The sequence below is a fragment of the Nothobranchius furzeri genome, chromosome 17 (assembly GCF_043380555.1).
Source record: "Nothobranchius furzeri strain GRZ-AD chromosome 17, NfurGRZ-RIMD1, whole genome shotgun sequence".
Classification (NCBI taxonomy): Eukaryota; Metazoa; Chordata; class Actinopteri; order Cyprinodontiformes; family Nothobranchiidae; genus Nothobranchius; species Nothobranchius furzeri.
This window is the reverse complement of record NC_091757.1, coordinates 57,789,999-57,804,253: the sequence shown is the minus strand read 5'-3', so window position 1 is coordinate 57,804,253 and position 14,255 is coordinate 57,789,999. Positions and strand designations below refer to the sequence as shown.

Genomic DNA, 14,255 nt, shown 5'->3' with positions numbered 1-14,255 from the left:
ATTTAAATAATTAGACTCATTTATACTAAAAGTCGTCTTGCTGCAGCCAGGATTCTGAGAGAGAGAGCAAAGTGATCTGATTATCACAACTCAAGTCATTCACTAACAAAGTCTTTGAAAAAACAGATCTACTGTTCAATAAACCACATTTAAATTTTCTAGTTTTCTGCTCAGTCGAATTTGTTCTAATTTTTTAGATTCCCACGATTTGCTCTATTAAGCCTGATTTTTCATCTGTTTGATTGTGGGTGGGTAACAGCATAGATGTGTTTATATACATATCTATGGGTAACAGTAACAGAAGCTGCAGAGGGGTGTGTTAAACTACGTCCTGGTCTGGATCCTGGACTAATAAAATTGGCCATGTTCCTAGACAGAAGAGCTGCTCCATCCAAAGAGGGGTGGATGCCGTCTCTTCCATTAAAGTGTTTATTTCTTCACATCCTGAACATCTCTGATCGAGTGGGAGAGGTGTTGTGTTAAACAGCAGGTAGAGAATGCACCGTGTGAGCTTCATGCAGCCAAAGAGTTCACAAGAAACAAGATAGCTCTAGTACAAGATAGTCCTCTTCTAGACAAATTAAAAGCATTTTTACAATTCTTAAGTATTTATACTATGTTTTGTAAGAACTTTTCTAACATTATGTCTGACACAATAACGTAAAAGTATGAAATTTGTAAAAATTGGATTTTCGTTCAAATTTAAAACCTTTACTTTTTGCTATTTATCATATTTTGCTAGCTAGCATTAGCAGCTAACAAAGATGCGTCGCCCTGCTTTTCTCAAACTAACAAATATTGTGGCTAGTACACATGAGAACACATGTAGAAATTTGGGAAAATGCCCTTTGTACTGAAAAACGCTGTAAAAACGTTTAAAATAAGGTGCAGTTGGCTAAAATTCACATCAACCTGTCGACATAATGCTACAACTATCTTGTCCGAAACAACCTTCAGCTGGCAAGGGGAAATCCAACACGGGCGTGCTTTGCTCACTCGTACGTCTTCCAGGAAGTTCAAACCTGATGTGTAACTTTATTCATGTTTTTCTTCGTTTATTGATCGAGGCTTGACTGCAGTGAAGTGTAGCTCCGGTGTGTACAGCTCTGTAGCTGGCTGCCATGGCGGACTCCCTGGACAGGTCCACGAAGATCAGCTCACTGAAAGAGTCGGTGGTGAAGAAACTTTGTGAGGTTTTGGATAAATCAAACAATAACGGATGGCGAAAGTTAGGAGAGATTGTTGGCAGTGACAAAAGATTTAAAGTAAGGTAGGTTGATTCAGTTGTTAGGATCTCTTCAAGAGACTGAAGTTATTAGGTTATTATAAATTAATTCAGTTAAAAGGTATTAATGTTTACTGGATAGAGGCGATGAGCCTAATTATCAGCTGTTTCTTAAATAAATGTTTAGGGTGTGTACTTTAGTGTTTTGCAGCAGTTTTTTGCCATACATGAGTGTGCATTTGAACTAAAATTGGGTATTCTATTAGAAAATACACGTTTTTTTTAATTAAAAAGTGTTTTTATTCCAAATTCCACCTAAACTAATCGTTTTGTGTTTTTGAAATTAGTTTTATTAGAACTAATCCGTTTAACAGTCAGTGTGACACATCATTAAGATTGTGCATCTTTTCCTGCATCATCCTCCAGCTCGGACGACATGGAGATGTGTTCTCTCAGGGTTCTGGAGGTGGAAGGAAGCCCAAGCCTGATGCTGCTGAGGCTGATGGGAGAGCGAGGATGCACCACGGGTCACCTGATGGACTACCTCCAAACTCTGAGCAACTCAGAGGCTCTGCAGTGCCTGAAGCCACCAGGTACAGGAAACCCCACACCAGCCTAATATCAAGCTTTTAGGTTATTTGACTTCTACATGGCTCATGGTTTGTCCCACCAACACGCCACACATGTTTATAAAAGGTGCCGCTCTGTAGAGCGATGTTCAGTTTAGGTTTTTCTAACTGCATATATTCTTAAACGAGGTGATCTTTCTGGGATGGAAAATGCAGCAACACATGAAAGTATTGTGAGAAAAACAAGCAGGATGCTCTATAATCAAACGTTTGTTTCAACCTTTTACAGTACTGCAGATCCTCGTTCAGCCTCAGTCTGTTGCTCTCATATGTGGCCATAATCTGCGCCTGAGCTGCTACGCCGTGGGAAGATCTCCACTTCAGTACCGGTGGTTTAAATCAAGAGAAGAGGTGAGTGTTTTTGGAAAGAACACAAACAACAATCTTCAGACTCAAACTGGGAGAATGTCATGAGCGTCAGCTGATGATCGGCTGCCCTGAAACACACGCCGTGCATTTCTAGAGCAAAACTGTTTTTTATATGGTGTTGCAGGACAAGTCTAATTTAGGGTTTTCAATAGGAGTAATACAGAAATACACTGTTTGCATGCTAGGATATCCTGGGAAACCTGTGCTGCATTTTCTGGAATGATGGTGACAAGATGTCATTCTCATGTGCAGAGCTTTAAGATGGTTGGGTGATTCTACAAAATGTACATTTTTTGGTTATTTAGGAGGAAAACTTTTCATCTGAGAGCTTCTTAAACAAAGACAGCTGGTAGGGAAACAGAAACATGCTGCAGATTGTTTGGAGCCTCTTCTAAATGAATATTTGTCCGTTGCTGCATGAAAACAAATGGATAAAAAAAAAAAATAATAATAATAGCTACGTCTGACTAGCTTTTTCATAAGTTTGTCATATGTTGCTAGATGCATCAGATTAATAACTAATATCTGATCTACAGTTGATGCTTGCACCATAAAAACTGTATTTGTTTAGATCAGCCATGTCCAAAGTGTGGCCCGGGGGCCGTCTGCGGCCCTCTGATTGATTTTGTTCTCTGGAATTTTGACTCCAGCAGGCTGCTGACGAAGGTCGACATTTTTAACATTTTTAATTATAAACAAAATCACATATTTATGGCCCTCAGAGACTTTTAACTTGATCATTTTAGCCCTTTTCTTTAAGAGTTTTGACACCCTGTATCCTCTTTATGCTGCGTTTCTGGTCTTTTTCTTTCAAACATTATTATCTTTTTACATTTTCTTAAACATTTTATCTGCAGCTTTTACCACCAAACACACATTCCCATAACTGTGCCGTCTCATCAGCTTTTAAGAGAAACACAAACAGTAAACCTGTCTGGACTTGGGATGCCCGTCTTCTGCAGCTTTAGGACAAATCCATGCGTGCTTGTCTGAGGCAGGAGCTTTTCCTTTCACTTTCCCCTCTTCCTTTACCGAGACCATGCCAGTAATTAGTTTAGATTAGGATTAAGCTGCACGATAATCTGGTGGCTTTTCTCCTTGTCAGATTGTTTTTGTCTGCAGTTGCTGTGGTGAGAAAATGACTCAGTTTGATATAAACTTTAAAAAAGATTTTCTGCTCAATAATTTGATTAAAGTGTGTCGTGTGAAGAGAACCAGGAAGTCAGGCACACCGGAGCAGGGCAACGGCATTCCAGAAAAAGGGCCTGGAAGCAGACGGCTTCTCACCCTCACCAACATCGTTTTCTTCATGCTGCTCATAATAATAAATAAGTGAACTTTACATTTGCTCTGTTTACAAAAATCAATCTTTTCCATAGGTTAGACTTTCTTGTAGTATTTCAAAAGTGGTTATCAGCCGTTCTTCAGGGTTTTAGAGCCTATTTGAATATTTCTCTTTAGACTTTTGGCTACATTCATGCACCTCGTGACTTTAATCTTGAGAGGTGTTTACATGAAAAGTAGTTTCTTCTTCTTTCTACGTGTTGTGCCTTAAAGGTGAGGAGAGTGGAGGTGTAAAAACGTTGCCTACTGCAGAACAACGTCATGTTTCTAAAAGTTTCAGCAAATCCAGACACAACCTGAGGAACACGTTTATAAAGACTTCGGACACGTTCTGAATATCTGTGTAAACTACATGTTAGGTACTAACATTCATTTTTGAATGTGAAAGTGTGTTACATCATATTTGTATAGCTTCAACTAAAGAAACGGGACCAGATGGTGTCCTTGTGGCTCGTTACTACAAGATGTTCTCAGGATTGATGACGAGCGTAAAATCCCACTTTAAGAAACTTCCAAACGGGAAGTGAAAATAAAAGAGAGTAAAACAGTGTGTGTGTGTGTGCGTGCGTGCGTGTGTGTGTGCGTGTGTGTGCGTGTGGGTGTGCGTGCGTGCGTGCGTGCGTGTGTGTGTGCGTGTGTGTGCGTGTGTGTGCGTGTGGGTGTGCGTGTGTGTGCGTGCGTGCGTGTGCGTGTGTGTGTGTGTGTGTGGGTGTGCGTGTGCGTGCGTGCGTGCTTGTGCGTGTGTGTGTGTGTGTGGCGGCTGGGTTGATGCTAAACTACTTCCCAACATGAAACCATTTCTTATTCCCAGGTCCCACATGGCGCTACTCCAGAACTGTTGATAAGTCCCGTCCGGCTGGAGGACGCTGGCTTTTACATTTGCAGGATCAACAGTGGAGATGTTTGTGAATTCAGCCAGTGGGCTCAAGTGGACGTCCTGAACGGGAGCACGCCTTGTGGTAACGTTTTAAACAGCCCAGCCGCTCTGCCGTGAGAACTGATGATGATCAGTTAAACTTAACAGACGAGGTCCTTTCTTCTGACAGCATCAGGGCAGAGTTATCACTCCGTAGACGGACGGATGAAGCTGGTGATCCAGCCTCAGTCGCAGCACCTGCACGCCGGGGAAGCCCTGCTGCTGGAATGTGGAGCCGTGGGGCGGCCGATCCCTCGCTACCAGTGGTACCGAAACGGCGTCCTGATTCCAAACGCCACGAAGAGAAAACTCACGGTACCGTTAGAAAAAAATCCCACTCGACACTGAAGTCGACTCGGCATCGTTGTTTAGATGACTGATTTATAAACGTGCTTCAGGTTGCTGATGCGATGCAGGATCATCACGGCAGGTACCGCTGTGAGATCAGCAGCAGCTCTGAAAGAATGTGGACCAATGAGGTTGATGTTGCAGTAGGTATGTTGCAGATGTTGTACAAGTTGTTCACAAGCAGCTTTTATTTCTCACCATGAGTGGATGTTTGCTTCTGTTCCTGGCTGAAAGCACCAAGGATCTCTGTCCAGATTACAGGAGCAATGGAATGCTCTGAAGGTAGAGTTGAAACCTCCAGCTGGCCGACTCGTAGCTAGTCATTCATCCCGACCCAGGACTCTAATGCATGTGAATTATAATTTCTATCACCACCTCGTGGTTATTAATCAAAAACCTGACAAGGTTTTAACTTTTGCTTTCCTTTGCATGTTTTTTATTTGAGTGTCACTTCCAATCAGCACAGGAGGGCGGTCTGGGTCCCTCATCAACAAATCCTGTGAAAGTCTGGAACAAACACAGAACTGGTCTCAGATTTAATCTGTCAGTTGTCTGTATTGTTGACTTCTATTGGAATTAGAAAACATTTACTACTAATAAAATATGTTGCTTTTGAAAATCTTTGCGGTAGTTTTGCATATGTTGTTAGGTGCAACCCACATCTTGCATCTTGCCTGGAAGCTCATGCCGCATTCATTCGTTCATTAAAACAAGTCATTTTAACTCAATTAAAATAAATCCAAGTAGACAACATTTTCTGCAGTCGTGTGCACAGAATGGTAGTGGATCTCTGCTGTGTTCATTTAGCTTCGATTGCACAGATTATTTAAAGCAAACACCAGTAATGAGGTTCAGAACGCTGCAGGAAGCTTGCACTGGTCACACCATCACCCGTGTTTCCTGAAGAGTCTAGATTTGCACCAGGAGTTCATAAAGACACAACCCTACATATTCAAGGATGTTGTTTTTAACTGTTCGGATCTTTTCCTGGGATTTGTTGAAAACCCATTTAACGTAGGATACACTAACCATGTCTGTCGGTTACTGCATGAAACAAATTCCTCACAAGACTTTTGGGGTTGATCATTTGTTCCCCCAGTTTTATTATTCAGTGGTGTGAAAGTCGCTGTATTTATGAGAAGGTAATATATTTGCATTTCTGATTTCTAGATGACATTTATGCTTTTGGAGGAGGTAAAACATTTTAAAGCTCTGGAATCATGTGAACATATTTAAGCATCAGGATAATTTTGTGTGTTTTCTGTTACAAATTTCAGCTCCCAGTGGACTTTTCCTAAACAGTGCGCCAGAACAACTTTGTGGTGAGAGACTAAAACACATTTAATCTGGTTTTTCTTGGCTGAACTACAGTCGACTTTTCTCTCAGCTATATTATTGTGTCTGCTATTTTATATGCTGATGGTGATGTCAGTCAGAATAACATTATTATAGATTATGCAAATAAACTAGAGAGTTTGAAGGAAGAGTGACGAAGAAGGAGAAAGTAAGTAAATATAATAAATTAATCAACGCGTTTGTATTTTGCTCTCTTTTTTCGGTTTGGATCAGTTTTTCTCAGCTGTTGGTAAATTTCTCTGATGAAAATAAAAATTCTCATAAGTGTTAGTTCAAACCTCCAAACGTTCAGCCATCTGTGCACATCCTAGCAGCAGTTTGTAATCCCTTCGGTGCTTTTGGACCTGATGCATCATTTGCTTTCATACAATTTCTTTGCTGTTTTAGAATATTCTTACTTTGTGTTGTCGTGTCAGAATGTACCATACCTGTGACGCTGAAGTCATTCCTTATTAAACGTATTCATTGCTCGAGTCATTACGTTCAAAACTCTTGAATCGTCAGAACTTGTCAAGCAAAGTGATGCTTTTTCTTCCTGAAAATGTCTCCCCAACTAGAACGGTTTCTCTCGAAGACAAGCATCTATATGTGTAAGAAGGATTTACAGTCCTATGTTCCCGTTCGGTTCCGATACAGTTGGGCCAAACTTGGGAGCCACTGGTTGTGCAAGTTGTCCCACTTAAAAAGATGAGGTCTGTAATTTTTATCACAGGCACACGTCAACTGTGAGAAGTCACATTGATGTTTAAATAATGTATTTTATGATGATGCAGAAAAGTAGTACTTGGTTAATAACAAAAGTTCACCTTTGTAACGTGATCTTGGTTGGCAATAACAGGTCAAACGTTTCCTGTAGGTCTTCGCCAGTGTCGCACACACTGTAGCCGCCGGTATTTTGGCTCATTCTTCCTGGTAAATCCTCTCTAGAGCCTCTCTGAGCAACGTGGAATCCCAACTCCCTCCACAGAGTCCAGTAGCGGTTGGTCCAGTTTGTTTGGGTGGGGTGCATTTACGGTCTGTTAGATGCACTAACCACATATCACCACTAGGGGATGCCAATTTACCAATCTTATGATAGAATCCAGTTTTCTACCTCAACATTGTCTCTAGTTTCACATCTGGGCCTGCACCGATCCAACTGGGTGGTGTTGGTCCGGGTCCCGAACCGGTAGGGTTTGTTCACACACACACTTCTCAGGAACGGGGAAGTGTGTGTGTGTGTGTGTGTGTGTGTGTGTGTGTGTGTGTGTGTGTGTGTGTGTGTGTGTGTGTGTGTGTGTGTGTGTGTGTGTGTGTGTGTGTGTGTGTGTGTGTGTGTGCTCCTTACAGCAGTGAGAAAAACAGACAGAGCTGCCGCAGCATCAGTCAGTGGCAACATTTACTTCTCAACATCCAGATTCATAATGATTAGCGCATGCAGGAAGCCCCCCCCACCCCCCCCCCCCACCCCCATGGTTGATTCTATCCGCCAATCAGAGGCTCTTCCTAAATCGTGAATTTGAGCCAGCCAGTCAGTTGGCAGTGGGTGTGTTGGACCAGTTCAGCAACAATGCACTATGATCCTATCCACAGAAGCAGCCACTTAAATTAAAGCCCAGACTCTTCTTTACAGCAAAATGAGTTCCATTACTCTACCTGCAAAACTCAAGCAACTCAGCAACAAAACAAAGCTAATTTCATTAAGTCAAAGGTGTAAATTCAGTCTAACCGTTACTGGTCAGAATAATTCGTGTTACAGTGAAAAAATAAAGACTTGGTTTGCGTAATCCAATGTCCAAACGTCACACAAATGCTTCTTACGTAGTCACTCATTCATTGGTTAGGGTTAGTGTGTCTGGGATCGTTGTCATTCTGGAAGACCCAGCCACATGTCATCTTCAGTGTTCTCACTATAGGACTTTTTATCGCCCAAGATCTCATAATATATGGTCGCATTCATTAATTTCCTTAAAATGGATCAGTCATCCTGTCCCCTTTGCAGAAAGCAGTCTCAAAGCATAATGTTTCCACCCCCATGCTTTAAGGTGGGTGTGTTCTTCAGGTCACTGACGCTACACTCCCATATATTTCTGGGCTGTTTTTCATCTGTCTCAAGATCATTTGTACCTTCGTAGGTGAGATCTTGCATGGAGCCCCAGGTCGAGGGGGCTAATAATTGATCTCTTCTCACCCTGCTGCTTGTTTATTGTAGACTGTACACCTGCACAAGCCTGGGATGAGCCAATCTTGCCCCAGGTGTCCTTAGACAGCTCCCCGTTCTTGGCCTTGGTGGAAGTTGGAGCAGGCTGTGTAAACAGCTCCATTATACAGATAACGAGTTCAGATAGTTGCCAGTAATAAATGCAATGAGGATATAGAAGAGCTTGGATTTCTTTAACATTCTTTCTCACGTTGAAGGGACCTTTGATGAAAACCACTAACCTCTCATCTTTTTAAGTGGGTCTACTTGCACAACCAGTGACTACCAAATACAGAGTATGTTGTTTAAAATTGTGCACAGCTGGACTCTTTTGCATTGGAACGGGTCGTAATGAAAGCATGACGAAGCCGCTGGACTATCCAACAATGGCTGCAGGACTTCTCACGCTGATGCCTCTGACACTTTAACTGACACACGCATGTTTTGAGGAAATGACCGATCCTTTTAGAGCAGACCTTTGCATGTTATGAACCGGCTTTTGTAGTTTTTGTGAGGTGTGACGTCTTTGATAGGTCTCATTTAAACCACTGACAATTATGGTTTGTTTGTTCTTTTCCTGTTGAAGTCGGTTGTCATAAAAAAGTCAAAAGTTCCCCTAAAGAACGTTACTGAAAATGTTCCTGGTTTCCCGTTTTGTATCTGTAGATCTGTTCATAGATGATGGTTTTTAGCATCACTTTTCACACCTGGAGGCTCTCTCTATGGTTTATACCGTCTGTGGTTGTTTCACGGCTGCAAACCAACAACAGCGTCCTGACAACAAGAAGTTTAGTCCAGTTTCAGAGCAAATATAAAGACGTTGCAGGTTTTCTGATTTTGATCAAGGCATTTGTGGACAGTCATGTATTCACTGCGATGAACAGAATATTTTTTCTCAGCTCACCTTTTCACGTCATTTCCTACCTTTTGAAACGGTTTTTGTTTCCTTCTCTCATGTTCAACCCTCCAGCGACCAACAAAGTGGCCCTCTTGATTGGTAATCTTTCGTACCAGAACCACCCGCAGCTCAAAGCCCCCATGGTGGATGTGTACGACCTCAGCAACCTGCTGCAGCAGCTGAACTTTAAAGTTGTTTCACTGCTGGACCTGACCGAGTCGGAGATGAGAAACGCCGTGGACGAGTTCCTGCTGCTGCTACACAAGGGTGTCTACGGTGGGACTTTGCTTCAACACACCTCTCCTGTGGTTTGTTGGGCTCCGCTATTACCAGGGATGTTTGATATCAGCTTTTTACAGCAGCAGCTCAGGAGGTAGAGCGGATTGTCTGGAAATCTGAGGGTTGTAGGATCAACCCTGGTTCCTGGCAGAGAATATTGTTGTCGTGTTTTTGGGCACGACACGTAACCCACCGTGCCTGCTGGTGGTGGTCGGAGGTACCGGTGGGGCTGGTGCGTGGCAGCCTTGCCTCAGTCAGTGCACCTAAGGGCAGCTGTGGCTGCATTGTAGCTCATCACCACCAGGGTGTGAAAGTGTGTGTGCATGGGTAAATGACTGTTATAAAGCCCCTTGGGGGGCTCTAGAAGGTGCTATATCAAAAACAGGCCGTTTACCATTTTACAGATAGTCGATACGTCGAAATAGTCCACGACACCAACTTTAACCACCACCAACATATGCGGCGTCCCCCAATTCTAACAGAAACGCTAAATCATTCTAGGTACCTAACATCACGCGTGTCCTATCATACTTACACTTTAAACAGAGTTGTCTATATTTTGACATTTTGAGTGAGAAGTAGCCCAAGAGTTTGATGTGCTTGGTATGTAAAAGTTGTCTTTAAATAAAAGAGTCTGATAGCGATCATTGCCAAAATCACGTTTTAATGCCAAAATAGAACCGATAACCTTGGACATTTGTAGTTATTACAAATAAAAAATTAAAGGTAATGGAGTTTAGATGCATTTATTTTTAAAGTTAAATGTGACCCTATTTATGACGAATAAAACAGAAATGACCTGTTCATGTGCCCGCAGGCCTGCTGTACTACGCCGGTCACGGATATGAGAACTACGGGAACAGCTTCATGGTACCGGTTGATGCGCCGAACCCGTACCGCTCAGCCAACTGTCTGTGTGTGCAGAGCATCCTCAAACTGATGCAGGAGAAAGAAACGGGCCTCAATGTTTTTCTGCTAGATATGTGCAGAAAGAGGTCAGTAATTCCACGTGTATTTCAGCACTTTGAACTGATCACTCGTCATTTTAATCATTTTTATTCACCGATTTATTGTCCAGGAACTTTCACGACGACAGCGCTCCAAACAATGTCCTGAGAGTCACAGCCAACATCGTCTTTGGATATGCAACGTGAGTCTGAGACAATCCAGTTCCTTCTGCGATTTTAGATTTCAGAATCGTAACGTGACGCATTTGTCTGTTTTGTTTAGGTGCCAAGATGCTGAGGCCTTTGAGCTGAGCTCCACGGGTTTCACCAACGGTGTGTTTGTCAAGTTTTTAAAGAAGCGGCTGATGGAGGATGAGAAGATCACTGTGCTGCTGGACAGAGTTGCTGAAGGTGAAGTATTATTAGTACTTTACTGTACTGCAACAGTCCCATTCCTCCTTATAAAAGGATACTGACAGCGACAGCAAAAGGGAGACTGAGGATGGTTTGTTTCTGAGTGGGAAGATGGAGGTGGCAGGCTATTGTACCTGTATGTATTTATTTATTTATTTATTTATTTTTAACCAGCCATGTCACAGGCACATGTTGGAAAAACCCATTTACTCTACGTATTTGTGCACGTTACCTGGACATATAAAAGTGGACACCTGTGGCTTGTAGACGAGTGTGGCCCAGATTATTTACAACTTTTTATCCATTTGAAAAGTAAGCAGGTTGCGGCTTTTATTCAGGTGCTTATTAATAATATCAATTCACGGTTTTCTCGTCTCCAGATATGGGCCAGTTTGATGCCACCAAGGGTAAACAGGCTCTGGAGATCCGCAGCAGTCTGGCAGAGCGGAGAGCGCTGACCGATCCTATTCTGCCCGGCGACAGCGCCGATCTCGCTCACAGCCGGCTGTGGGCCAAAGCTCACGGTACGCCCACTAGCAAACACACAGCATGACATAAAACATGCTAATCTTCAGTTCTCAGCGTCCGGAGGTTGAACACGTCTCGCTCAGCCAGATGTTGGCAGTTATCGATCTTTACAGGAAAGACACACGGCCATGGGAGTTTCCTTCAACAGCTCAACTGTTGCATGAAGCTTGTTAGATTAACATCATATTCTTAGAAATAGTTGCCTAAACAAATCTGTAAACCATGACTCAGCTACTCTTGGGTTTCAGCCAACCAGTCGCACAAAACTAAAGATACCGTATTTGCAGCTTTTCAGGAGTCTGAGGAGATAAACGTGTCAGTGATTCATATTAAAAACTAAATCTAAGTTTTTAGTGTTGAATTCACTCAACAGCCTAAATCTAAATTATTCCTTCAAAAGCGTATTTTTTTATTTTTGTGAAAGCAATTTTTCTCAAAACTATTGAGATTTTCTCCTTCCTGTGTTAGGTATTTTATTTATTTTTAAACATCTTTATTCGGTTTATATCATGTATTAAGTTGAAGATTTAAAAATGTATTAATTCCATTTCAAAGTAACTTTAAAATTAAATGTTGACATTTAAAACTTTAAATGTTGCTTTTTTGCAGTAAAGTCATTTTTCTGAAGGAAAAACTCGTCTCCTTTATTGAAACTCGGCTTGATATGTGGCTGTATTAGCTCCACTAAAAGAATACAGTTTGACTTGAACTATAATGATGTTTATGCGTTTTTATTTCCCAATAAAAAGTAGCCTTTGGAATCCCGGAAAATGAAAACTTGAAGTTTTCTTGTTAATTTTTTGGGGGAAACGAGTTTAAAAATCGATTTATTTGCGTGGCTTCTTGGTAGATTCTCAGATTTGATATTTTACGTGGTTTTGGTTTTTAGTATTAATTATGGATAATTTTCATTACAAATAAATAAAATATTTTCTTTAAACATGATTTGTTTTTAGCAACTAAAACCTGGTTCCCAAAGTGTTTGCTTGTTGTTCCAGAACTTCCTGAGACGATGAGTCTTCATTTTGACTGCGGGGCTCAGATCAAGCTGGGCTTCGCTGCGGAGTTCTCCAACGTTCTCGTCATTTACACTCACATCATTAAGAAGCCAGAGGACATGTCTTTCTGCCAGGCTCATGTCACGGACTTCTCACTGGTGATGTCGCACATTTTCATCTGACAGTTGTGATTTCTTGGTTTTTGTAAACGTTAAAGATCGATTAGGTTTTGAGGTTGAAAAGTGTCCCTGCTTGTTTTCAGGATCTAGATGTGGATCCTAAAGAGATGAACAGAGAGACTCCAGAGGAGACGGGGATCTACCTGCTGTCCAGCAGTCTGCCACAGCACTGTCTGTACACCAGACTCAGCTCGCTGCAGAAGCTCCGGGTACAAAGAACATAGACTGATCAATTGTGACACTAAGGCTTACTTATTAAAAACTACAACAGTATGCATTAGGGTTTGATATTCTGCAGTCTGATAAAGATGCTTATAGTTCATAACAGTTCTTTTTTCCACAACAACAACACCAGAAACCCATTTTTTAATCGTTTGTTACAATCCTCCTTTGCTCCAAGGTTCTCTTTTAGCTCTGGAAGCATCTGGGTTGTTTCTCTTACTGAAAACTATTTTCTCTCCTAATATAATGTAACAGGAGGAGCTGGTTTTCACCGTGTGCCTTCAGGGCACTTTTGCAGCCATGGATGACGATCATCCCGTATACTGGTCCAGAAGTGTCAACATAGGAAAGCCACTGATCGCTAGACTGGACCTCCACCGGGCCATGCGTCGGAACAGCTGCCTGCAGACCTGCCCGATGCCCCACAGCCCTTCCCAAAGCCCATGTCACAGCCCGGGGCCTGAACACCACCAGCATCTCCTTTACCACGGGTCACACCAGGGCCAGGCCTTGAACCGCCTCTCCCCACAGCACCACTTGGACATCTATGAGCATCCTCAGGGTGCTGTGGGGGGCTGTGCGTTTTCCCGCTATGACCACTTTAGCCAATATGGCTACGATGGAGCGTGTGAGCCCGAACTGAAACTCAGCATCCCAATAGAAGCGACTGAGGACATCACTGAGCTGCAGACTGTGTTCATCAAAAGCCTGCAGCTTCAGCCCCAGTGAAACATGAGCTTTAAACCTCTTAAATATTTGTAAAAATGCTGCTGCTCTTCACGTCACAGGATGGAAAAACATGTTGTACTCTCGATTTATTAAGCATTATTTGTCTTAAGCTGTTTGTTGAAGGTTTTTTTATCAATATATTTTTGGAGAGATTAATTTTAGTAAAATAAAACTGCTGTTGTAATTTTTTCTCAGCTTCCATTTTACTTGGGATAAAGTATGGTACATTAAGTTTAAAACTGCTGGACATGGATTTTTAAAAAATGTAGATTTATTGCAAAAAAATGCCACGAAATTATGTATAAAGAGTTTGGCGACATCTAGTGGCCATTTAACAGATTACATCCAACTTTGTATCTCAGGAAGTGCAGGATGGGACAAAGCATAAATCTGTTTTATATGAATTACTCTGATGTACAAATCTGAAAATTCCATTTGTAATCAAATAAGTAAATTATTTTTATTGCACCTTTCACGGAGAAAACACACAAAATGCTTCACTGAACAAAAGCTACACGATATGAAATATCACAATTTATGAGAAAGCAAAATTAATTCTTTTGTCATTTATGCTACAAAGATAACCGTTTTCACCCAGACTCAGACTTTCTGGGGTTTAAATTACAGCTCATGTGGAAAATAGTTGGTCTAATTTCAAAGATTCCAGTTGGCACCATTCATTCAAACTCACCAAT

The 14,255-nt window shown here is 41.8% G+C and overlaps 1 protein-coding gene and 1 long non-coding RNA gene across 4 annotated transcripts; both read left to right on the top strand.

The window, feature by feature from the left end:
- The first annotated feature begins 984 nt into the window (after window positions 1–984).
- malt1 (MALT paracaspase 1) lies at window positions 985–13,749 on the top strand. Of its 3 annotated transcripts, XM_015973252.3 has the most exons (17): window positions 985–1,270; window positions 1,652–1,818; window positions 2,084–2,205; window positions 4,379–4,526; window positions 4,614–4,798; window positions 4,882–4,978; window positions 5,066–5,113; window positions 6,002–6,025; window positions 6,109–6,153; window positions 9,337–9,540; window positions 10,361–10,538; window positions 10,622–10,693; window positions 10,774–10,901; window positions 11,285–11,428; window positions 12,431–12,588; window positions 12,693–12,818; window positions 13,087–13,749. In XM_015973252.3, exons 1-17 carry the CDS (start codon window positions 1,122–1,124, stop codon window positions 13,558–13,560), a joined length of 2,469 nt encoding a protein of 822 aa, XP_015828738.1. In that variant the 5' UTR covers window positions 985–1,121; the 3' UTR covers window positions 13,561–13,749. The 3 variants fall into 3 exon arrangements, with proteins under 3 accessions (XP_015828738.1, XP_015828739.1, XP_015828741.1); XM_015973253.3 differs by lacking the exon at window positions 6,002–6,025; XM_015973255.3 differs by lacking the exons at window positions 5,066–5,113; window positions 6,002–6,025.
- LOC129153019 (uncharacterized) lies at window positions 3,264–3,565 on the top strand. The gene is made up of 2 exons (XR_008559252.2): window positions 3,264–3,353; window positions 3,434–3,565. It is a non-coding gene; the product is annotated as an uncharacterized lncRNA (long non-coding RNA).
- Window positions 13,750–14,255: the final 506 nt, after the last annotated feature.